We start from the raw sequence: 25,248 nt of genomic DNA, 5'->3' as shown, positions 1-25,248 counted from the left end.
GCCAACAACTTCTTTACTGAACTAAGAAGGAGGGAGGCAGAAAAATCTCAAGGATCTGGATTCTTGTTTCCGACTGCTTGCCACCACCCACCAGTCTCTGAGCTAGATCCATCTCCCCCAGCTGAAGAAATACAATGAGGTATTCGAAGAACTTCTGTGAGCTTTGGAGCCTAGAATTGAGCTCTCTTCATCCTGGTACCCAGATTTATGCCCCTGTCTGTTTGTTTTTAGTTCAACTTGTTTGTCCTACATCCCATCTACCCCACACCTTCCAGAAGCCAGGGTGGAACTTATGGGAAATCAACCATAACAAGCCTTTTCTCCATCACCTGCTACTGTTGTTCTGCCAGACAAGCCTGGGGGTTTGGGGAGAGGCAGAAAACCAGTCTCAGCCTTTGTTCACTCCTAGGGAGACCACCCTCCACAGAGCACAGGAAGGTGGAGGCTGAGGGAATGGAGTCCAGGGAGACGGGCCATCAGGCTGAAGGAAGTAAAGTTGTCTTTCCTCCAGGTCACTTGGTTGGCCCCTCAGGGGACTCAACATCAGTGCTGAAGAGTTCCTTATAGAGTGGAGGGAAGGCAGCTTGGACCACGATGGGGTGGAGATGCTGGAAGATCTGCAGCTTTTCCACATGCTGGCTGCACAGGCTCCGGAGTTTCCCTTTGGGTGGCAGCTGGGGATGGGTTAGGAGAGAATGAGGGTCAGTCCTTCAGTTCTTACCAGAGCAAAAATGTCTTCTTGTTGTTGTTGAGCTAGGAAAGCCCTCCCTGGTGCCTTCCCCCAACATGGCCCCCGTGGAGCAGTCGGTCCCACTGGTGAGATGTACGTGTGTCTGGAGACGGAAGGGTAAGTGAGGATCGATGGGAGACAGGTGAAGCGGTTCTGGGTTCAGTTCTGACAGTCACTTCTGTGCCCTCAGCACCGTGCCTGGCTTAGCAAGGGCACACTTGAATGGCTCTGCCTCCCCACCCTCCCCACCCTCCCCACCCTCCCCACCCTCCCCACCCTCCCCACCCTCCTCACCCTCCTCACCCCAGAACTGACTTTACTCCCGCAGCTCTTTGCCTTGGTTCAAGTTGTTTCCTCATCTGGAATGCCTTTCTAATTCTTTTTTCTCCACTAACTCTTCCCTTCCAGTGTTATCCCCGCCATCCCTTGCTGAGTTAGAGCCCTTCCTACAGGCTTCCTTCTGTGTACTACTTGCCACACTGTAGAAGAAGGACCCAATTTGTCTGCCTTCCTGACCCACATTTCCTTAGATAGGGTCCCTCGGTCTGTTTCTCACTAGGTGTCTTTTGTTCCCATTATTATGCTGGCATAAATAGTCAACGGCTGCTTATTTGAACTGAACAGTTTCTAAGCAGGTACCCAGGACAGCAAATAGAAATCAGCCCAGTCAGCCTTCAGCCAAAGGAAGAGGCAGAAACCCCTGGGACAGAGGCAGGGAGAAAGACCCAGACACCACCATTTCTATGCAACTATGAGCACAACATGGTGAGACTTACAAACGCCTCTTTCTTACCATCTCCCCTTCTGAGCCTAGCTCGCTAGGAAAGCACCAGCCAGAGAAAAGCAGCAGGGTGACTCCCCCACATCTCTTGAATTTATTAGCCTTTCGTGTTTTAGTACTTTGAGTTTGCCTGGGTTACTACAATAATTGCTTTTATTCATTCAAAAGATAATTGTTGAGAAACTTGACAAATCTAGATGAGGCCCTGTCGTGAGCCCTGATGTAACATCGGTGAATAAAAACTGTACTTTTATTGGATGTACACAGTAGCTAGGGAATCATAAATACGCTATATGCTTCCAAACAACTTTTTGGAGAATTATGGTCCTCTAACTACAGTGGTTCCATAAGGCTGAAGGGGTGGTGGCAGTGTAGCTGTGTGTATTTGTGAGTGTGTGAAGCTGTCTGGGTTCTGAGAACATATCCCTGTTAGTACACAGTATACAACTGTATTTAGTACTAAAGCAGGGTGAGGGATGGAGTCCTTCTCCTGATGGGTAATTGTTTCGGGAAAACCTCTCTTGAATGAAGGCATGAAGAGAAACGGTTGGAAGCAGGGAGGGAATCCTACAGAAGACAACAGCAGGTACAAAGACCCTGGGAGAGACAGGGCCAGACAGGGTATGTTGAAGGACTAGCAAAGAAACAGTGTAGCCAGAGTCAGGAGCCAGGAGTGGTGCAGAGTCAGGTAGGAAGAAGGCAGGGTGACATCATTGTCCAGTTGACCCTAACAGAGACTCTGGAGTTGAAATTTTGGCAGCTACAGGAGGGTGGGGAACAAAAGAGGCAGGTGCTGGTCTTGCCTCCTGAAAAGGGCCAGCCTGGGAACTGAGGGAGCGCTGTGTGGCTCTGACATGGCAGACAAAGATAGGGTAGGAAGTTGATTGAGTTAGGAGTTTAATAGTCTAGTTGTGGCCAAGAGCTGGGGGTACATCATAGAAGGTGTGATGTATTTTGAATGTGGATCCTTCTGGGCATGGTGGTACATGCCTGTGATCTTAGCACTTGGGAGGTGGATGCAGGAGGATCACAAGTTCAAGGCCAGCCCTGTCTCAAAAAAAAAAAAAAAAAAAAAAAAAAAAGATACAAAACACACCAAGTGGATCCAAGCACATTTACATTCCAATTGCTTTCCCAGGTCTAGTCCCTCCCTCTTTAAATCTATTGTGTTGTAGATTGAAGTCTACACTCCTCAGGGAGAGGCTGTAATTTCTGTCTCTTAGTACCAGCCCAATGACTGTGTGTCACAAGGGCCTAAGAGAATGACTACGTAAACGGATTCTTTACAAAGTAAATTCCCTAACGACAGCTCTGAATATGGCATGGACTCCCCATCGCCTAGAAGCAAAGCCCTCACTCTTCCTATGGCATGAAGTCTTTGCTTCTGCTGTCCTCTAACGGTTTGCAGGCCTACCTTCTGCTACTCTCCTGCTTCCCCATTCTACCCCAGCTTCTAGCCTCACATTTACAAAGAAGTACCACGAGGGGTGGGGAGACAGCTCAGTCAGAAAAGTGCAGGCCTTCAAGCATGAGGACCTGAACTCAGTTTCCAGAGCCCACGTAAGGAAACCAGGCAAAAGCCGGGTGTGGTGGCATACACCTTTGATCCCAGCACTGGGGAGGCAGGGGCAGGCTGATTTCTGAGTTCAAGGCCAGCCTGGTTTACAAAATAGTCCAGGGCAGCCAGGACTATTAAAAAAACAAAACAAAACAAAAAAACCAAAACCTTGTCTTGAAATAAACAAACAAACAAACACAAATAAAAAAGAAAAGAAAGAGAAAGAAAGAAGAAAAAAGGAAAGCTGGGCAAGGTAGCTCTTGCCTAAAATCTCAACATCTGAGAGGCAGAGACAGGCAGATCTCTGGGGTCTCTCAGCAGTCCTAGGTCAATCACAGACACGAGTGAACGAAAAAGACAAAAAGACAAAAAGATGGCACCACCAAGGAATGATAGCCGAGGTTATCTGGCCTCTACAGGCATACACACATCCATGGGAATATGTGCCATGAGCCACCCTCCCTCTGCACACTATGTGGCCTCTTTAGGGTTTCATTCATCTCATCCCCTAAGCCTGGATCCCTGCTCTGTGCTCAGAACGCTTGTTCAAACCTGTATCTTTCATGGCCTCATTTTCTCGCTTCACACCTTTTTAAGGAAACATTTATGTTCTACTCCCTTTACCTTCAAGTTGTGGAGAATTTTTACATTTTTAAAAAAAATTTATTTATGTGTGTGTGTGTGTGTGTGTGTGTGTGTGTGTGTGTGTGTAGGTCAGAGGTCAACTTGTAGGAATTAGATTTTTGCTTTCGTCGTGTGGGTTCCAGGGATCACACTCAGATCACCATGCGAGGCTTGGTGGCAAGTGTCTTTACCCACTGAGCCTTCTCACCAGTCCCTTAAATTATTCTGAACCCCTGTCTACACCATAATTTTTCTAAAAATGACCCCCATTTTAGAGGGGGAGGGGGGCTCATGTAGCCCAGGCTGGCCTTAAACTCATTAATAGCTGAGGATGACCTTGAATTCCTGTTTGTCTTGCTTCCTTCATCCTCCTGAGTGCTGGTAGTACAGGCACGCACCTCCAATGTGTGTTTTCAAAAGCTTTTATGATATTAAATTAGGGGCCCCAGGGGATATTGTTGAGAGAGCACTGGGATCAAGATTTCTCTTATCAATTAATACATGTCACTGAAATCACTTTATTGTTACGGGAAGGTTTTAACCCTATTTAATTATAATTGCCTTAAGGATAAGAGACCTATCATCAAAAGCACTTGGTTAATCTCACTATTAAAATATCACACATTCGCTGGGTGGTGGTGGCACACACCTTTAATCCCAGCACTTGGGAGGCAGAGGCAAGCGGATCTCTGTGAGTTTGAGGCCAGCATGGGCTACCAAGTGAGTTCCAGGAAAAAGGCGCAAAGCTACAGAGAAACCCTGTCTCGAAAAACTGGAAAAAAAAAAAATCACCCATTCTACTCCATATTAGAATTACATTAGAAGGTATGCAAATCTCTTTATACTAGATTGAAATATCTTAGTGGGGACAAGAACTGCATTTCTGTATCTTTCCACAGAGCTTTGTATAAGCAGGTGCTGGCTAAGTGTCGGCTATATTAAACCGAATTGCTCCCTGGAGGTCTCTTACAACTCCAGGCTAACTTTCCATCTCTCTGTACATGGGAACAGTTGTTCCTGCAGTCCTCACTGCTGTTGCAAAGACTCTGAAATGACACAGCACTCCAGCACTCCCTCGGCTGCTCCTGGAGACCCTGGACTGCCTGTGGGTCTCGTCTCTTCCATCCTAGGAACCTACCTTGGCGAGGAGGCCTTGACGATGAGTCTTGCAGAGATGATGGTGGAAGGCCAGCTCCAGGTTGTACTGCAGATGCTCCACTCTCCTTTTCTCTTGGAGCCCGGGTCGGTCTGAAGGAAGGGATGGGGCCAGATTGAAATGGAAACAACACAAATAGTCTTGCCCAGCAAAGCCGTGTCACATATCTTTTTTGGAGAGGCCCTCTCAGTTGAGTGTGTGTGTGTGTGTGTGTGTGTGTGTGTGTGTGTGTGTGTGTGTTGCTTTGATAGCAGCAGAGATGGGACTTTGGGCCTGTCTAGCTAACTACTAGGGAAACTGTAGTGATGAAATGGGGGGGGGGGCTGTTAGCCTCCCAACTCCAAGCAACCTCGTTCCGCGTAACCCGCTCTCTCACGTAGCCCATTCAATGTCAGGCACTAGATTTCTCTCATGGAGGTAAAATGTTGGAAGAGCGCATCCCCATTCCTACAAGAGTGACTCAGGTGACCTCCTGAAGTTGTCCAGGTAGGCACCAAGGCCTCTAAAAGTAGTCTGTGGTTCTCTTTCAACTGCTAAACTACCTCTGCCTTTACTTCCCTCAATTACCCAGAAGTCATCTATAAAGTCTTGCTTCCGGCTTGAGGCCACGTTGGCAGAACTGGAAGACTTGTACCGCTAATTAACAAACACAGAGCAGCAGGCCCACTTCACTGGGTTCTGTGGATGTTTAGTGGTCAGCTGGCTTGGCTCGGATACTCTAGTCCAGTGGAGTGGATCTCCAGAGCCTTACTGCTATTGCAGGCAGTCTGTCTCAAAATGAGCTCACACCAAGCAATCATTCTTAATCTTAATGGCTCAATCTGGAGGTGATGGTTACAATTTCGGATGCAGCCCGGATGAGTTACATCAGAACATGGAAGTGGGACCCAGTTCTTAAAGCTCCCCCGGGCAATGATGATGTCGCAAAGGAGTCGCTGCCAACCACTGACCAGTAGATTAATGCCTTCTGGGGAAGTGGCTCATTTCCTCCCCAGCTCCCTTCTCCATGCTCCTACTGCCCCATGATAGGCTGCTCTTGTTCTGTCTTAAGGTTCCTCTGAATGTTTTAATCTATTTTATTTTACAGAAGCGTGGGGCAGAGCTCACTTTGCTATTTCAAGCACTCTCCCAGATTTAGCCACATCCGAAGGCCTAGGTTCTCCATTAGCCACCAGAGCACCCTTTCCCAGGCCCAGCCACACTCACTGGCATTGATGAGAACCAGGGCTGTGTAGAGGGCAATCTCATCCTCAGAAAAACGCAAGGCACTGAGGAAGTGGGAAAAGTCGAATATGGAGCTGATGAGCTCGCTGCAGCCTGCCGGAGTATAGATGAAGAGAGTAAGCATGGTAGCTGGTCTCCAAGGGCACCACCCTTTGGGCATTTAGAGCAGGGGGATCATCAGCCCTGTATAGAGGCTTTAGAGAGGATTGGCATCAGGAACTTCTCATTTCCCCCTGCCCCTCACCCAAGGCTCGGAACAGCTCCACGCCACCATATTTGCCTTCAAAAAAGACTGTATGGTTGTCAGCATTGTAGGCCCGGCACATCCTGACAAGCACAACTTCCATTGCTCCTAGAGAAGGGGGGGGGGAGGGGAGGAATGGGTGGGCAGTGTCAGGCAAAGCCAGGAACTGACTCCCCCAGTATCCTGGTTTCTTTAGGCCACCCTTCACTCTGTCTCCCAGACTTGCTGTTTCCACCGCCAGCCCATGCTTTCACCCCATCCCAGGCCTTGCCCGTCCCAGGCCTTGCCCATCCCAGGCCTTGCCCATCCCAGGCCTTGCCCATCCCAGGGCACCTGCTTTCAGTAGTATGATCTGGTCATTCTGGCAGAGCTCCATGAAACCCGAGAGCCGCTTGGCAAACTCCACCACATACTGAATGGCCTCAGTGAGGTGGTGGGCACAGCGTTCCCACATCTCCCACATTGACTGCAGGGACAGAGGAGGAAACCTGTGATTCTTCCAAGTCCCTGCACCCCCATGAACTGCAGGGAGTTGGCTCCACGTTTCCGTGTTTCAACCCTCAAGCCTATTAGCACAAATGTACCCAGGGCCGATTCCTGTCAGCTCCACTTACTGATCCTGCCGGCCCCCCAGGCTCAGTACAGGGAAACCTGGAGAGGTATGTGAGGGATGAAAACTTCTAATTTCTTAACTCCAAGCCACCCTCTTCCTGATAACCTGGCCTTTCATGAGGCCTACTCAATGTTAGGTGCTAGGATTCTGCTATGAGCAAGAGAAGGTTGGCAGAGAACTCCCCAGACTCCTACAGAGTGACTCCAGATAGGAGGTGGTGGCTTTCCTGAAACATGGTGTCCTAGGGAAACTTTCTGCTGCAGTGGGTAAAGGGAAACAAGGTACAGTCTCACTTGCAAACAGTGTACACATTGTTGCTTGCTGCTCCCCATGAAGAAGTCTCAGTAACTGAGAGACGCAAATGTGAAGTGCCAGCTGATTTCAAAGTCGCTGGTATCGACAGAGTGTGACAGAAGGGGTCAGCAGATACAGCAGAGCCCTCGGATTTGAACTTGACTTTGGGTCTATCACTTGGTGATCCTGAGCACTTCTACCTCAGTGTAAATGCTATTCTCAGAGGTCAGTTGTTGGGAGGGCTGAGGATGATCTCACATATATGTCTAACCTTCAACATGGTGATATGACATGATTATCTAAAAGTTCACACCTGAGAATGAAGTTTTTAAAAATCTCATGTTTTAAAGCCAGGTGTGGTGCACACCTTTATTCCCAGCACTCAGGAGTTAGAAGCAGGTGAAGTTCAAGGCCAGCCTGGTCTACAAAGTGAGTTTCAGGACAGCCAGGGCTACTCAGAAAAACCCTGACTTGGAAAAAACAAAAACAAAACAAACCAACCCTCATGATGGTACATTGGGCCACATTTATCTCTGTCTTTAGGCACATGTAGCTCACCGGCTGCAGGTTGGACATACTTCATCAAAGCTTCTATTATAAAGACTGATAAGGAAAGGTATTCAATAAATGGCCCTTAGATACTGGTTAGTGTCAGTCACTGATGGAGCATGAAAGGCAGTGTGGCAAGGTCTGGATGCATGAGGAGGCAGGGTGCCAGCTGGGTAAATTTCAATAAGCAGGGGCAAGGGAAATACTCTCATCTAGCTGCTAGGGTATAGACAAGACACACTTGTTGGCCAGCCTGTCTGTGGTACCCTACCACCCCCCTACCTGTGCAAGTAGCCATCCCTGGGCTCTTGCGGTGGTGGGGTGACGCCCCCCCCCTTCCCTCGTGCTGCCTGCCCTCACCTTCCTCTGGTAGCTGGCTACCTCCTCCCTGGAGAAGAGGTCGGTGCGCTGCCGCAGCAGATCCTCCAGGCGCAGCTGGCAGGTCTCTCTGTAGGACTTGCAGACGTTCTGTACCAGGTACTCTGGGGCCGGACGAGGAAGGCATGGCTAGATTGCAGCCACTTCCCACCCTGACTCTCATAAAGAGGTTCTCCCTGGTCTACCCTGCTCTGCCTCCTCCCTTGACTCTTTGTCCAGAGTCCCCTAGTTCCTTAGGACTAACGGTTGGTTACAAGAGGTGCCGGGGAAAGTTCTCCCTCATTTTCACCACCCACCACCCTTCCCAGAGGCTCACCTATGTCTGTTAGAGAGGCATACGGTGCCTCTGGGGCACTGCAGAAACCGGGACTGCAGTGGCTGTCTGCACCCTGTTCTGCTTCCCCAAGCTCAGGATGCCTGGGTCCCTCAAAAGGAAGTCCACGTCTTCCAGAAGTAAGCTGGCTGGCTGTGCTATAGATGCTGTCTCTGCCTTCGGCTTTGCCTCGCTCTGGGCTGTACTCAAGATGGCAGGAGGCTCCTTGGACCTCTGTTTTGGCCAAGTTGTTGGAATATGGTGGCCCAGAGCCTGAGGCTTTCAGCAGGCCAGGGGGACAAGCGGAGGCCTCAGGTAGGTCAGGTGAGGCGCCCAGGGGTAGCTGCCCATCTGGGAGCCCCAACGTGTATGTAAGGGTATCTGCTCCATGGCCCCCTGCCGGAGGAGTCTTGGCCACTTGTTCCTGCTGCTGCTGCTGCTGCTGCTGCAATTGTTTCTGCACTTCTGCATGGAGACTGTCCCTCTGCTTCTTGGACATTCGGCCGAACTTAACAGCTGAAGAAGGTTCAGGAATCAGTACAGGGCAGAGTCAACAGGCACACAAATCTGACCCCAAGCTGGATTTCTCCAGCTCTGTCTCCAGGCTCCTCCCACACCTGGTTCTGTTCCCTTTAGGATCCAGTATTTCCATCTCTCTAGCAAACTCTTTTTCGTTCTCAACTAGATGCTAATTAGTGACAGAAACCAAGCACTGAGCTTAGGTTGGGGATTCTGGTCTCCTGAGACTGGGGCTGAGGTGGGGGTTGAGTAGGGGGCCTCGGGCTGTATTGGGGTCAGCGTGCCTGTCTGGGAGAGCTGGAGGAAGAGAAGGGCTGCGAACACAGGTCTCCCTGTGGTCAGGTCTGCAAGCTCCCTGGTGACCTAGATACTCACCACAGCCCAACCCAGGCTCCGCGGCTTCTTCTGAACATCCTCTTCTGCTCTCTTTCCTGCCTTTTCGCTCCCCCAACCCCTCCCAGGTGTGGGGGCACAGCCCTTGGCCCCGCCTGCCCCTTTGCACCCCTGCATGTTTCCTTTCGCTTTGTTATTTTGAGCACTGAAAAGTGCTGACAGGTTCCTTCTGGCTCCTCCTCACCTCATGCCCCCCCACACCACCCAGGGTTTCTTCTGCGGTGAGGATGGTGGGTGAGGAGGGTGGATAAGACCCTAGGAACACCACACTCCATCCCCCACCTTCTGGGTCATTCTCAGGCCAACTCTGATGGCGTTCCCAGCCACAATCCTGTGTCCGAGGATGGTTACACGGGGTTCGGGACGGAGATCAGGACAGGGTAGGAGATAACAATGTGAGAACTGGATGGGAACTAGGCCAGGAGAAGGCAGAATGAGGAGAATTCATTAGAGAAAGAGGAGACAAGAGAAGTAGGACATTGGTAAAAGTTTTCAGGAGCAGAGCATGCATTGAGACCCTGAAGAGCCTTGGGGACCTTCAAAAAGATGGGGCAAAGGACGATGGGTGGAAGAACAGCCAGAGGCCCTTGCCAACTCTTACTGGCAAGAGGCGGGATACCCTGGAGAGTGCAGGGACTCTGGGGACCTGTCCCCACATGCTCACCGTCTCGAGACATGCCCAGAGCCAGGCACTTCTGCAGGCGGCAGTGTTGGCATCGGTTTCGACTGGTGCGGTCGATGGGGCAGTTCTGCTGACGGGTGCAGGAGTAGGCCACATTACACTGTTGGCTGCGGCGGAAGAAGCCCTGGGGAACAGAGACTGATTATCCCACCCAGGCCACGCTCAAGGGGCACTGGTCCCAGGACTTTCCACATCTGGGACCCTGCCAAATTCTCCCTCCCCCCCCCCTCACTGCATAATTGTGATTGACCCTGCAGTCACCTTCCCACACCAAGACAAGGTCCTCCTCCCTCGTGTTCATGACCCTCACCAAGTGTGCATCTGCAGACCAGCGCCTGCAACTCACCTTGCACCCCTCACAGGTGATAACCCCGTAGTGGATCCCAGACGACTTATCCCCACAGATCTTGCAAGGAATTACTTCAATTTGTGCTGGAAGAGAGAGAAAGGGGAGTTAGCCCAGGCTATTTTTCTGGATTCCATTTCCATGAACCTGGGGTGCAGGCACAGGTGTCTGGTGCTTCTCCCACTTCTCCAGTGAGCTCCAGCATGCCCTCGTGCATTAGAGAAGGGGAAGTGAAGTGATAAATGCTTCTCAGCAAAGGGTCTGAGAAGGCTGTGCTTTTGTTCACAAAGCAACTGGAGCTGTATCAGCTTTTATGGAGGCAGAAAGCAGCTGTGAAGAGGCCACCCGCTTATCCCTTCAAGTCGAATATCTCCAGTGCCCTCCCTCCCCTCCCCCATCCTGTAGAGAGCCAGAGGAGTCCTTCATAACACCTGCTTCCCGCCCAAGGGGCTTCCTTTGTGCCCCCTCCCCCTACTGAGGTTTGGCTCCCGTGAACAGAGTATGGTGCATGGCAAGAAGATGAGGTACACCAAGCCACTGGGCACTAGACAGAGATGTCAGTCATTCTTGGAAAAGAGGGATGGCTCCCAGGGACAGGAACTGAGGGCGACCAGTATAGTGGGGTGCAGAGAGACTAGGAAGAAACAGGGATGGAGCCTGGAGAAGGCATCAACCCAGCTTTGCTGATTGCCCAGGAGCCCAAATAGGGTTTCCAGGCTGTTGGCCCAAGAACCATCATGAAGTAGTGCTCTGTGTATAAGCCTGTAAGAGGATATACAAAGGCATCTGTGTCCATCCATGTGAGCACAGACCATGACTGTTAAAACTGGCTGAGATTAAAACCACCTCATCCACCTGTTCCCTTCACAGATGAAGAACTAGTTTGCTCAGGTTCACACAGCTAGTTTGCTTGAGTGCTGGGCCTACAGCCCCACCCTCCTGAACTGTTCATTACGTGTTATGTGTAGGGCTTCTTGACCTGTGTGAAGTCATGCATGTGTGTGTGTGTGTGTGTGTGTGTGTGTGTGTGTGTGTGTGTGTGTTCAGATGAAAAGTATGTGTGGCTTGTTGGCCACGATAGCACATACCTTTGATCCCAGTGCTGGGGACACAGAGGCAGATGGATCACTGTGTGTTCAAGGCCAGCCTGGACTACATATCAAGATCCAGGCTAGCCAGGGCAACATAGTGATTTCTTGTCTCAAGGAAAAAAAATTAAGAAAAGAAAAGAAAACACAGTATATGTGGCCTGTGGATTCATGGTAAACTGTACCAGCGCATGTGTACATATTTGTCAGGTAGATCTCACTTACTGGCCACTAAAACCCAAGTTTTTTTTGCCAGGTGGTGGTGGTGCATGCCTTTAATCCCAGCACTCAGGAGGCAGAGGCAGGCGGATCTGTGAGTTCGAGGCCAGCCTGGTCTACAGAGTGAGATCCAGGACAGCCAGGGTTACACATAGAAACCCTGTCTTGAAAAATCAAAAACAAACAACCAAAAACCAAAAACCAAACCAAAACAAAGAGCCAAGTTTTCACTCCAACTGAATTCACTCTCGGTGCTGCCCGATCTCCTTCTGCTGCGCTGCGGCTGCTCCCAGCTTGCTTTCCTTATTCTGTCTTATCACTGTCCATCTCCACAGCTTTCTACAGCATTTCAAGGGTCACCAAGGCCTTTCTCTAGTCCTTCCTTGAAGGGGAGCTAGATGAGCTGGGTGTGGTGGCATGCACCTTAAATCCCAACACTCGGGAGGCAGAGGCAGGTGGACCTCTGTGAGTTCAAGGCCAGCCTGGTCTATAGAGGGAGATCTAGGACAGGTACAAAACTACACAGAGAAACCCTGTCTTGAAAAACCAACCAACCAAACAAACAAACCAGACAAAACAAAAGAGCTAGAGGGCTGGGGACTCAGCTCTGTGGTGGAGCATCATGCATGAAGCCCAAACTCAATCTGCAGTTCTTTGGGGGGATCAAGAGAGAAGGGACAGCAGCTGGGTGAAGCTTGGAGTCCCAACCACTCTAGATGTTTCCAGCAGCTAAGGATTCGGTGGGTGGTGGTGGTGGAGGGGGTGCCTCTTCTTACCATCATTGACTGAACTCTGGCTTTCTCTAAACGGAGAGGCTAGAGCCGGATCAGGCCAGAAAAGTAGTCTAGAGTGAAGCCCCTTCTCCTCTGGGACATGTCTCCCACTCTAGGGACAGTGTATCTCATGGACAGCAAATTCACTCCTATGTGAGCTCACTTTCAGCCAGGGTTTGGTGCCTCGTCACTTGTGAACCTGCTAGCTGGGTGGGGCTGCACATCCCTATAATTCCAGCATTTAAGAGGTGGAAGCCAGAGGATCAGGAGTTCTAGATTACCCTTGGCTACACAGTGAGTTCTCAGCTAGCCTGAACTACGCAAAACATGTTTCAAAAAACAAAACCATACATAGGCCTGCTGATTCGAGGGAGAGAGGTAGACCGTGATGTGTCCACCACTTCCCAAAATATTCCATCATCTGTAAACCATGATCTGCTCTAGCTAGCCTAGAACTGGGTCAGATTAAGTAGCTGTCTCTACAAGGGACTGGCCACATGAGTGTCTGAAATCCTTCCACCAAAACTCAGTTCTTTGTCCCACCCCCAGACATACTTGCTACCCGCCAACTGCACAGTAAGCTGTGGCCACCAGACGGCAAGTGTGCTTTTCAGATTGTTTCCTGTAAGTTACAAGCTTTGGAGGGAAGAAAGAACAAGAGGGGGGCCTGGGTGCCTGAAAGAGGGGTGGAAAGTGTGGGGGCACGCACACTTCCAGGCACAGCACTCTCGTCCTCAGTTCTCCTGGCAGCGAACGAGGGTGGAAGTAGCGTTGCCTGTGATGCAGGTCAGACAGTGCTGAGGGGCCCGTGGAGGAGCAGATCATTACAGGTCATTGCTGTCTGAGATAAAGCGAATCCATGGGCCTGGCAGCCTGGCTGGAGCACGCTGGCCCATAGGCCTTGCTCCTACCCAATACCTCCTCTTCTCTGTACTGTGGTATATCTCTCTCTCTAGTGGCCCTAAGACCAGAGAGGGGGGAAACCAACATAGGTCACCCAGAAAAGCAAGTGGTAGGGAGATTAGGCCAAGCCACAGTGGGAACTCAGGCCCTGGCCCAGCAGGCAACCACAGGCCTCCCTACCTCTTCCCTTCTCCAAGAGCCACATCCGTGTGCGTGTGTATACTGACCGCATGGATGACCCCAGTCACACCTCCCTGTCCCATACTTGACCCACTGTCCGTCCTAGCCCAGGAACCTTACTGCAGTGTGCCGAAGACCCTGCCTGTCTTAAGAGATTTGGCCGCTCAAGGACTGTGAGATTTTGGGGGGCTGTGGGAGCCCTGGACCCCAGCTCTCAGCCCAGCCAGCTCTTAACTTCCCCATCATCAATCCAGGGCAGGGGTCCACAATAAGACAAGTACACATTGTCAGAGCTCTCTGTGTTAGACTCTCTAGCCAAATGAGTTAGAAGGCTAAGCGGTTCGGGACTGGGGAGAAGAGTCAGTGGGAGCAGCAGAGAGATCAGAGATAGAGGGAAGCCCCTGCTGTGTCCTAGTCCTCTGCCGGACCCTCCCCTGGACCAGGCAGGCCTCTTGACTTTCTCTACCTACACTTGACTTCCTACACCTGCACTTCTTTCGGTGCCATCCACCGTAGACACTTAAACATCAAAGAAAGTACCAGCGCGCGCCTGTGTGTGTGTGTGTGTGTGTGTGTGTGTGTGTGTGTGTGCATGTGTGTGTACGTATGTGACCTGGGGAAGAAAGGCGGGGAAAGGCTGGTGAGAGGCGTTGAGAAACACCTTCACAGCCAGCCTTTAAGACTCACGGGGTGAGCCAGTCCCTGAACAGCAGGCCATGGGAACCCAGTTTGGCGAGGGGGGGCTGAGTAATCACAGGATTACTCAAACTGCTGCCTGGGAGCCTAGTCTGCCAGGAACTTACCATCTCAGGGCCCAACGGTGCCAGGAACTGGAGCCAATCAAAGGTCAGGAGCCCCTAGCCCAGCTCCTGTCCCATGGCTTCCACAGCAGCCAAACACTGCTTACATGCTTTCTTAGGATTTTTGTGTCTTCCCGGCTGCTCTCTCATGGCACCTTTCTCCTGAATGTCATAAAAAAGAAACCCTTCCAGCTGGGAAACCTCAGCTGTCAGAAAGGTGGGGCAGGAGGGTTGCCATGAGTTGCAGGCTAGCCTAGGGTAGAGTTTGAGGCCCTGTTTCAAAAAAACGACAACAAAGCCCCCCGATTTCCATTCTCACAAAAGTGAAAATGCCTGGTGCAGGCTAGTGATGACTGAGCAAGCTGGAGGTCTTGTTGAAATACAGGAGCTGGAGCTGCAGAAGGAGCTCAGTAGTGGGGGGCTTGCCCAGTATTCACAATGTTCTGAGTGCCATGGCCCAGTACCACAGAACAAAACAAAAGCAGGTCTTTGTCTAAGCAGCCCACGGTGGGGCTTGGGAGAACCTATACTTTAATGAGCTCCAGGATGATTGCCTCTTTGCCTGGAGACTATACTTGGAATAGCAAGATTTTAGTTCCTGTGGTCACTTTTGTGCCAGGCTGCTCCTCCTCCCAAGGGGTCAAGGTTGGTTTGATGATCTCTTTCCAAGCCCATTCCTTATACAGGCCAGCTCACCGAGTTTATCCCTGCACCTTCCCTACTAATGTAATGTGAAAACCATAATTATGATGCTTCAGCCCTGGGAAGCTCCTAGGGGAGCATCTCAGAACCTCCCCCTAGGAGAAATAAGGTAGAGGCAAGCACCTCTGCCTCCTACCTCCTCTAATCTCACCCTGCTCACAGCTGCAAGATTCATTGATAGTGCTTTTTGACTTTATCCAGAGCTGGGCCCTGAGTCCTGGCCAGGTGCCTAGCCACAGAGAGGAAGTGGTGGGAACAGAGAGGGGCTGCAACTCAGGGGGTTCTCACTCCAGAAGCCCCACTTGCAGGGAAGGAATGGTCTAGGCAGAGGCAAGCTAGAGTTCTCTCTTCTGTTCCTCTCTCCTTCCTTCTTTCCAACTGATACTGAGTAAGAAGGAATAATAATGAAAGATGTAAACACTACCTGAGTTCTTAGTGTATGCCAGGCTTAACACGTGTGTGTGTGTGTGTGTGTGTGTGTGTGTGTGTGTGTGTGTGTGTGTGTGTGGTGCTGGGGACAGTACCCAAGGTCTCATGAATGTAAAACAAGCACTTTATGAACCAATCTATTTCCCTAGCCTCAGTTTTTTAAAAATTATTATTACATTTATTTACTGATTGTACATGCACATTGCTACGTGCCACAGTGGAGGCGTGGAGGTCAGAGGACAGCTTACAGCGGTCGGTGATCTCCTTTTACCATGTGGGGCCTGGGGATTGAACTCAGGTCATCAAACTTGGCAGCAAGTGCCTTTCCCCCCTGAGCAGTCTCACTGCCCCTCTCTCCCTTCTAAGCAGGGTCTTACGGTGTGCTCAGGCTGGCCAGGAATGCAAGATCTTCCTGTTTTGGCCTCCTGAGTGCTGGGATTATAGGTGTGAACCATCACACTCAGCTTTCTTTTAAAAATTATTCATGGATTATTATACTGCATGTGTGCATGCTATCTCTACATGTGGGCACACATGCCACAAGTCATACGTGGTGGTCAGAGGAGAACTCTGGAGTCAGTGCTCTCCTTTCACCTTCCCAGGGTTCCAGAGACTGAACTCCAGTTGCAAAGACTGCACAGCAAGGTCCTATAGCTGCTGAGCCATGATATTGTCCTTGGGATTCTTCACTTATACTTTCAATGACCACAACAATCCTGTAAAGTAGGCTCCACCAATGTTGTCCCCATTTTACAGTTTAAAAAACTGAGGCTTAGCAAGTGACTAGACCAAGCCTATACACCCAGAAAAAAGGCAATCAAGGAGTTTGCATCCGAGTCTGGGTAACTGGAGACAGAGTCCTCAATCATTAAGCTGTATCCTCTGTGGAGGATGAGATGCCCAAGTATAGCAAAGAGAGGAGGATGGACTAAAGTCATTGGTTGCAAGGAGAACAAGTGTGAAATGAGAGTGATCGTGAGTTAGGTAATTAGGACTCAAGCCTAGTACAAAGATAGCTAGAGAGGTAGATAGAGGATAGAGAGGTAGATAGATGACAGAGAGGTAGATAGAGGATAGAGAGGTAGATAGAGGATAGATAGATAGATAGATAGATAGATAGATAGATAGACAGACAGGTAGCTAGTTAGCTAGCTAAATATAGGATAGGGAGAGGATAGTTGGATGGATGGATGGATGGATAGATAGATAGGGACCATGCCCTGGGCCCAGCTTTCCTAGTGGTCCTGGCTGGCCCCTGCACCCTTTATCTGCTTCTCTAGAGCTGAAGTCGGAAAACTTGCACACTCCAGCAGAGCCCCTGCCCACCGTCCCTCTGGAAGTCCGCAGCTCCTTCAGGGTATGGACTAGGCTATCCCTTGTTAGGCCTTTCCTTGCAGAAATGAATGGCTGGATGAGAAAGAGGAATGCAGCTCTCTGCTTCGGCCCCTTCTCTCTCCACTGAGACCACAGCTCCAGGCAGCGGTCCCCTGTGCACCACAGCCTGTCATCAGCCTCCTTCTTTTCTTAGCTCTCAGTTCCTCTAGTTTCTGCTGGAAACCGAGGTGGTGGTTGCCACCACAGGGCCAGGAACCACTGATCTACCTGGTGGGCATGCCCCAGCCCAGGCAAGCCCTCATGAGAATTTTCTACTGACATACCTGATCCCAGAACTGAAAAACTAGTGACGCTAAAACTCAGGTGGGCGAGGGAGAGTCGGGTTTTGCAAAGCCATGAAAGCCAGCCAGCCACTCGAAACCCCCTCTTGCTGCCCCCGCCACCCCCACAGTCTGGGACAGGAGAAAGGAGAGGAAAGAAAAGAACTCAAAGAAAACAAGCGGTGTTTGGGGGAGGGGATGAATCACCAGGAGGAAGCTCTGAGGAGTAGGAACCACACTCAGCAGCTTCCCCTGCCTCCAGGGCAGTGGCTCTTCCCCTGGGCACCTCTGCTGCCTCTGGGAGGCGAGCAGACCCTGAAACCCCTGATTGTAGCACTGAGGCTCTGCTTTATTACTGTCCTGCTCCCAAATAGAGATCTCCACTCTTTGAGTCTTGGAGTCTCAGGGAAAAGGCTATGTTGTCGCACTAGCAGGAGTGGAAATTAGACCTCAGGAAATACTCACGGGGACAGGAGTGAGACCCCAGGCTGTCTTCCTTAGAGAGCACTCATCTCGGGGAAAGTCCCTGTCCCTGTTGCTTTGAGTCAGCAGCACAGAGCAGGGGAGGGGTGAGTGAGCCCCTGTTCAGTTATCAATACACATTTTCATTGTGATGGAAGCTTGTCCCGTTCTAGTACCTTGAACCTGAGGCAGGTGGGGTTTTGGCTAGAAAGGAAATGAGAAGGGTGCAGGAGTGATACAGGCAAGCCCACATGGAGCAAGGATCATGGGGATGCACTCCTATTATCCTAGCATTTGGGAAGCAGAGGTAGGCAGGACAGAAGTTCAAGGTCATCCTCAGCTGTATGGTGAGTTCATGTCCAGCCTGAGCTATCTGAGACTTGGTCACAAACAAGCAAATAAACAAACAAAACCAAATAGGGCCATGGATGGCTCAGTGGGCAAAATTGCTAGCCACAAAAGTCTGACAACATGAGTTCAATCCCCAGAACACTAGGGAAGAAATCAACTACCAAAAACTATCCTATGCCTGCCACATGCACTCTATGGCACTTGTAATTTACACACACACACACACCATGCTGGGGTTTTGGAGTTCTTTGTGGTTCACTGCTCTGCATTATCATGGCTGGATTCAAGGAAGATGACAGACATGTGACCTCTGACTCTTAGACATCCTGACTACTCATTCCACATTGACCAGCTCCTAATAGTAAGCTGGCTGGGCTATTCACCCCTGGCTGGTGGCGGCGGCAGTGGGTCTGTTTAGTTATGAGACACCCTCCAGTTTCTTTATCATCTCCCCTCGTGTCTGTGCCTTAGAGCCTGTGGCCAGTGGTTTCTGGGCATCTTTCTCTATGGCAATCCTGGTATTCCTCCATCTGGACATCAGCCCCTCCATGACCTTTAATGCATCACTTATTTCCTAGGTTCCTTCTGCTCTTTGTTTCTCTGGCCTTGCTCTTTGGTGTGGCATGGTCCCAAACTGGTGGCAACTGGCACTCAATAGGGTCAGAAAGCTTGGTATATGTGTGTGTGTGTGTGTGTGTGTGTGTGTGTGTGTGTGTGTATGTATGTATGTATACGTATGTATGTATGTATGTATGTATGTATGTATGTATGTATGTATGTATATGTGCAATGCAGAGTTGCCCAAGTGTCTTCCTCAGCCACTATTGGGAACTTCTGCCCCCTGCTTGGGCATGAAGTGTGCAGAAACATGGCATCCCAGGCTGATTGGTGGTTTGGAGCTGTCTCTGTGAAGTCCAGGAAAGAATCTGCAGCTCCTGCTCCCATCATCAGGACTTTTGGCTCTTCTCCCAGTCCTCCTGTCCCACTAAGGCTCCAGCCCCTGAACTGTGGTCCCGCCCCATGCATGCAAGTGGTGATACCAACTTGACCTGTTTTCCTTGTATATTATGGGGGGAGGGGGGAAGATTCCCTTTCACCTTTGGGGGTGCTTTATTTGGGGACAAGGGGTTTCTTTGGTCCTGCATTCTTAGAACGGGGAGACTCCATGCTCGGTTTCGTTGTGAAAGTCAACCCTTTTGTTTTGGGCCGGAGACCAGAGCCCAGTGGCCTGCCTCAGGTGACCTGCTGCTGGGACCTGCTCACGAGACTTTCAGTCCATGGGTCTTTCCAGGACCCAGAACGGCCTCCTTTCTGTGGCTTGTGGAAAGACCCCAGGCTGAAGCTGGGGCTGCCTCAGGCCTCAGGGTTACAGGCTTCCCTTTTCCTCATTCACCCTGGACTTTGAGAGGTCTTCTGGCTTCCCTTACATGAACATGGAGGGTGGTCTGATTTGCCCACTTTGCTCAGCTGGAAGACAAATGGGCCCCAGACATGTGCCCAGCAGCTGTCAGCCCATGGTTCCAAACAGGGAATGGAGAGAGGCCAAGGGCTTTCTGCTCCTATCTCTACTTGCCTCAGATGGGCAACGGCGGCACCTGGAGACACAAGCAAGTGCATACATAAACACACACACACAAGCAGACGCAGAGCATTCCCACCATGTCCCAGTGTGTGTGTGTGTACACGCTGGTGGTCAGGCAGATTAGAGGTTCTGAGGCCTAAACGGTGATTTCTGACCCCCCACTGCCTGCTGACCTCAGTTTACTGTGACTCCTGCTTCAGGGCACAGCAGCACCTGTGTTTGGAGGCACAAAGAGAAATTCTTCCTGAGGAGCTAGGAATGTCAGCTGAGTCCTGATGACTACCAACCTCCATCAGCTCCCAGGCCCCAACTGTGAGCTCTTGAGTGATTCACTCCCCTCCCTTGGTCTCCGTCTCTTTTGTGAATCTTTTGTTGTCCATGCTGGACACCATGGGGATGCTCAGTCTTCCTAGAACTTATGGCAGGAACTCCTCAACAATTTGTTTACCGCTGCTGCCAAGGAAGCTGCCTCGGGAGAGAAACTCCCTGGGGACTCCACCCATCTCCCAGCAGATCTTGACTTTGACTGGGACACACCCTGCCAAGGAGGCACTGTTTCCAAGACACCCCTCCTATTCAGTAGGACCCAGGCTTCCCCAGAGCCAGGTGGCCCATTCACTTACTTCTCATGACTGAGCCTGAGCTTGTCGGTCTTGGCTCCCTGTCCGCCTCAGTAGGGTAGCCCAGGACAGCGCACAGCTGGCAGTGGAGGTGGGGTGAAGCCCTCTCAGCGGAGCCTCAGCCCGCAGATCTGCACAAAGCTCTCCCCCAGTGTTTCTGGGCAGGGGGGGTTTAAGCTCTGCACCACACAGGTGGCCAAGTGACAGCCCCCCAGCCCCCAGAGGTGCACTGTGTGTGATGACAGGCACCCCACGTGGCCAATCTGGGTCTGGGGCAGGGTGTGAGGGGCGGGGCAGCCAGTCACAGGGGGCGTTGGAAAATTCCAAAACCACAGCCACAGCCGTGGTAAAAGCTGTTTCCACTCGCCAGGGCAGTTCTAGCTGGGGAGCTTCGTGGAGCTCATGGGCAGAGAGGCTGGGCTCGAAATCCCCTCTTCCTGAGTACCCCAGTCCCTCTTCCAGGTGACACACCAGGGGTAGGGATGTCCCAGAGGTAAGTCACAGAATATCTGTCTTGGGTGGTGTCATGTGGCACTGAGACCCTGTGGACTGTCAATAGCCATACCCAGTGTGGTGTAATCAGGAGACTGCTGACCCTCACCACACCCACACTACTCCTCCGCACATGATGCTATCCTGAGCTGAGGAAATGACAGTGGCGGTATCATTAGGCAAATACCCAAGACTGTAGGATGGGTTGGTCCTTCAGAAAGGCCTTTAGGAACAAGACTGCTAGACTGGGACACAGCTAGTGAGCACCACCACCTTGGTCCTCTTAACCATAGTGCTTAACTCAGTGCGGGGAATGACTCAGTACTGTGGGGATTATGTAATCCCCACAGAATACTTTATGTGATAGCTACCATTTCAAAGACAAGTAAAGGGAGACACAGAGAGGTTAAGCAACCTGCTCAAGGTCACAATGGTCGAGAATGGTAAGTGGACAGGCAGAGTGACCTCAGATCCACTTGAGGGATATGGGGGTTTTATCTGGCTCAAGTTTGCTTTTGAGTGTGTCTCAGGCTGGCCTGTCTCCTGGGACTTGAGTTTCTCTGTAGGTTTTGTTGGTGTGAGGTTTCTTACTGATGGGTCCCTTCATTTTCCAGTCTGCTCTGTGGGGTACCTCAGCGTTGGAGATTCCTTTTCTGACCCTGTAGTCACTAGGCTCCCTCTTGGTCTGGGTGTGCCCCCTAAGTTTCTCATCTTGGATGCCTTTCTGGAGGTTATTTCACTTGGGGAGCAGTTTATATGTTCTTGGCCTGGGGTCAGGGAGTGGATCTCAACATTTGGGTCAACCCCCTTGAGAGGTCTTCAATCTTGCTGGAATCCCCACCTCTTCAACAAGTACAAGCCTCTCTCTGCTTGCTTGGAAGTTAAGCGTTGGCTTGGTGAGGGTGGCCAACCTGGACCCTCATGAGGACAGGAGGCATGGCTGGAGGAGGCTTGGTCCTTCCCAGTTCCCACTGCTCCAAAAGTCCCTCTTTCCCCCCCAAATGTGGTCCCTGGTCCCCTCCCCCCAGCTTGCCTTCGTCATTCTGACTCGTTTTCCTCCCGGGGGCCCTGCTCAGCATTTCCGTGGGGCCCTGTGGCTAGTGGCACTTGAAGCTGATCAGGATTGTGCTGAGCCAAGCAGCCCCAACTACCCCCCCCCCCCAAGCAGGAGGACAGAGTATCCTAGCCAGCCCCAAGCTCAGGGAGGAGGGATGCTGGGACACAAAGGCTGCAGATGGCTTTGGCAGTGGGAGGAAAAGGTGGGCCAAGAGTATGTTATCGAGGTGTGGAGGTTACCTCCTCTGATGAGATGGTCATCATCAACTTAATGACCGCGCTTGTGTAAGTCTTTTCCAAGATGCTCCCAGGCTGCCGGGCAGGACTTTGGTGGAGTGGACACACTTTGTGGGGGAATAGCCTGTCTCTCTGTGGCTGGGTTGGGGGTGTTACAATGGCCCGAGAGAAGATGCTTACTTGCAAGTGTCCATTGGGAAGTCCTTCTGGAACCCTAGTCACCTCCTCCCATACTTTAGTCTCAGGATTTCAGGACCCCAAGAAACAGAGTCCCTGTCCATTCTTTCCTACAGAGACCAGGCTTCCTGCTCTCTAGTTCTGCAGAGCCTCGATCCAGGCTTGCTCACACCTCAGAATGTGTTAACCACAGAGATGAACACACCAAACCTGGCTCTGCCACCACAAAGCCTTGGGCACGCTCCTAGGCCTCCCATTGTGGCTGCTGAGTTCCGAGGCTGGGGCGGCCTTAAACCTCCTCTCTGCTCCGGCCCAGCAGCCTGAGTCTCTGTCCAGCACCCGCCCTCCTCTTTCCACAGTTCCCCTTTTCTTTACACTGCTTGTTACTTGACACTCTCTGGGCTCCTTTTATTGTTCTTCACTGTCTTGGACTTTTCCTTTGGACCTCATCTCTTGGGCCTTGTAATCTTGGCCTGCCTCTTCCACTTCTGTCCAGTTCTGGGACTTCCTTTCACTCATGCCTCCTGAACTGAACTGTTTCACTATACCCAGTACCACTTTCTTGGCCCAAACCCCTACTCACAAGTATGAGTCTTCTTTGCAGCCAGCAGCTCTGTAAAGAGAAGGGAGGGGTCAGTCAACAGTTGAAGACATGGGGGGCGGGGCACAGACTTCCCCAGTTACTGGCTCCCACCCTACCCCACTTTTTTCTTAGCACTGCCTGGCCTCTGAGAAGAAGCTGGGTCCCCTCTGCAGTGCCCATCTCTTTGCCCTTTGGCCACACTGGCTCTCTTCCAGGTCCTGAAAATGCCCAGCTCCTCTCTGCCTCCAGGACTTCCCCATGCCACTCTGCTTTCCTCCCACCCCTTCAGATGTCTCTCTTCCTCTGGAACAGCCGCCCATGCCTTCTCCCCTGCCCTCGGGTTTATTCAGTCAGCACCATGCGTTGTTTCCTGGCACTTGACGTAACAGCCAGCTGCCCTAGGTGTGCCATAGTCCCTTCTAGACTGCAAGCCCGTCTTGAAGCAGAGCTACTATCTGTCTTGTTCAGCTTGCTGTTCTGGGGACACCCAGAACCCTCGAGTATCTGGTGCATTTGAAGTACACAGATATTCTGCACCCAGAGTTAAATTCCTGTGGGAATAGCAATCTTTTGGCTGCTTATCTGTGCCAGAAAGCTCGAGGGAGTAGCAGAGGTGTGGGGCTGGGTGGTGGGAGAGGAAGACAAGGAGAGAGCTGTGGACAGACCCTCTCTGGCCACCTGTGGGCTTCACTGGTTCACAAGCCTACAGAGGAGAGAGCCCTTTTCCTGGCTACTCTGCTCTGTGCCTAGGTCTGGGTGGAGATCAGGCAGTAGGTGGTCCCTAGAGGTTTGTAGAAACACTGCTGTTCAAGGGACTAGCTGCTGGGGTGGTGGTGGTGGTCTTAGCTACTGCATAGTTACAGGGTCGTTTATGCATGCAGTCATTATTTGGGAAACACCTAGAGAGGGAGCCCTTGGCAAAAGAGGCTTTCTTGCCAGACCTCCATCCCATTTTCCATATCCACACAGTGCCCAGGGCCAGTTTTTTTCTTGTCCCAGAAAGCCCATTAGCCCTGCCGGCAATGTCCCTGACCTTTGACTCAGTTCTGTTACTTTTTGCCTCCTGCGGACCGAGACTGACATCTGTCCCTCTGCCAGGAGATGCACCCTGCCCCCGGACTTCCTGCATTTCATTGCCATGATGGCCAGTGCGGCCTAGTGGTCTCTGGCTCCCGGGGGTGGGGGTGGGGGTGGGAGGTCTGCCCAGAGAGGGTGTGGCCTTGTGCCGTGCCCACCTCCCTGCTAATCCTGTCTGGTCCTACTCAGTTTCCTCCCTGAAGCGGCACCCTGTCAAGCCTCCAGCTTTGCATTTCTGAGCAGTCCTGCATGGAGGCACTCCCCTTGTTGGCCCCAGGGACCTTCCTCTAGGTGGCCCTGGAAGCTGGCAGTTCTGTCACTCACTCTCCCTAGGTTCCCAGCTGACAAGCATGGTGTGTGTGTGTGTGTGTGTGTGTGTGTGTCCTGTTCTGAGTGGCTCCCTCCTCACACCGTTGGCAGAGCCAACGCTGTTCCTTCCTGTGCTCCACAGGTGCCTCACACTCTGCAGAGATAAAGCTCCTAGAACAGGTTGGAGGAAAAGTGTAGGACTGCTGGGCTGGAGCAGCTGGAAGGGTGCAGTTGGGCCTCCCCCCCCCCCCCGCTGCCCCCTGCACCCTCCCACCCCATGACAGCAGACAGGATACTCCAGTGGTGAATGAACGGGAAGGTGGAGAGGGCTGCCCTTCCAGTCGCTACTGCCCAGGGTCCTGTGGCAGGGAGAGGCCTGCTCATGCCTGGGAGCCGGCCTGCCACATTGCGATCCTTTCTAAGGATCTAGCCTCCCTAGCACAGCTCCTCCCTCCCGCACCCCCCTCCTCCAACCTGGCTCTTCCTTCTTGACTCCTCCGTCTCCCCAAGTCTCCTGCAGTTACCTCAGCCCTTCTTCCTGTTTGCCCTACTTTTCTATGAAGACTTGTCCTGTCCTACCCTTCTGCTCTCCTCTGCCAAGCCTCTCCAATTCTCTTCCCATCCCTCCTCCCCTCTGAGCCTCCTGGAGGTCTCTTTCACCTGCCTGCAGGGCTCTAGGGCCTCTTACCCCGAGATGTTCGGTGGTGTCTCTGTGGGGCCCTGTCCATGGGGTAGCTCCCTTGGTGCCGTCCTTGCTGCCCTGGCTGCCCAGGAGGGCAGGGAGCAGGGCCCAGGGGAGGGAGGAGGAGGGAGAGGGAGGGAGCACCTGGCCCGTCAACAGGCAGGGGAAAGGAGTGGCTGGCAGAGTATCCTGGCACTAGGAGGCACTCAGGGAGGGAGCAGTGGATCGGTGTCTACAGTCTTGAGGAGACACAGCTAGGTGAAAGGGAGCTGGCATTTATTGACTACCTACTGTGTGCCAAGCCCCTTGCCAGACCTTGTAGGAAAAACCAGGATTGTGGTTTTTGGAAACCCACACCAGAGCCTCTGCAGGCAAGTGTGATTATTCATAATCACGAATCCGTTGTTGCTCAGAACAGAGAAGACTTGCCAAGGACTTCACAAGGGTCATTTGTGATTGAGCTGAGA

The 25,248-nt window shown here is 51.7% G+C and overlaps 1 protein-coding gene across 2 annotated transcripts; it reads right to left on the bottom strand.

The window, feature by feature from the left end:
• Positions 1–47: 47 nt before the first annotated feature.
• Positions 48–24,921, bottom strand: Rorc (RAR related orphan receptor C). Of its 2 annotated transcripts, XM_036190978.1 has the most exons (11): positions 24,788–24,921; positions 22,714–22,743; positions 10,405–10,490; positions 10,041–10,182; positions 8,468–8,980; positions 8,134–8,255; positions 6,651–6,783; positions 6,318–6,425; positions 6,056–6,166; positions 4,832–4,941; positions 48–674 (listed from the first exon to the last, which is right to left on the bottom strand). In XM_036190978.1, the coding sequence occupies exons 1-11, from the start codon at positions 24,825–24,827 to the stop codon at positions 513–515; spliced, it is 1,557 nt and encodes a 518-aa protein (XP_036046871.1). In that variant the 5' UTR covers positions 24,828–24,921; the 3' UTR covers positions 48–512. The 2 variants fall into 2 exon arrangements, with proteins under 2 accessions (XP_036046871.1, XP_036046872.1); XM_036190979.1 differs by lacking the exon at positions 6,056–6,166 and having other exon boundaries at positions 24,788–24,858.
• Positions 24,922–25,248: the final 327 nt, after the last annotated feature.

Source organism: Onychomys torridus, chromosome 6 (assembly GCF_903995425.1).
Source record: "Onychomys torridus chromosome 6, mOncTor1.1, whole genome shotgun sequence".
NCBI lineage: Eukaryota > Metazoa > Chordata > Mammalia > Rodentia > Cricetidae > Onychomys > Onychomys torridus.
Note: the sequence above shows the minus strand (reverse complement) of the source record. Positions and strands in the feature narration are given on the sequence as shown.

Coding starts and splice junctions, on each gene's coding strand:
- Rorc (XM_036190978.1), bottom strand. CDS start 24,827: ATGGACAGGGCCCCACAGAGACACCACCGAACATCTCGGG. Junction 22,744..24,787: donor ACACCACCGAACATCTCGGG/GTAAGAGGCCCT, acceptor TTCTCTTTACAG/AGCTGCTGGCTGCAAAGAAG. Junction 675..4,831: donor GTCAAGGCCTCCTCGCCAAG/GTAGGTTCCTAG, acceptor ACCCATCCCCAG/CTGCCACCCAAAGGGAAACT.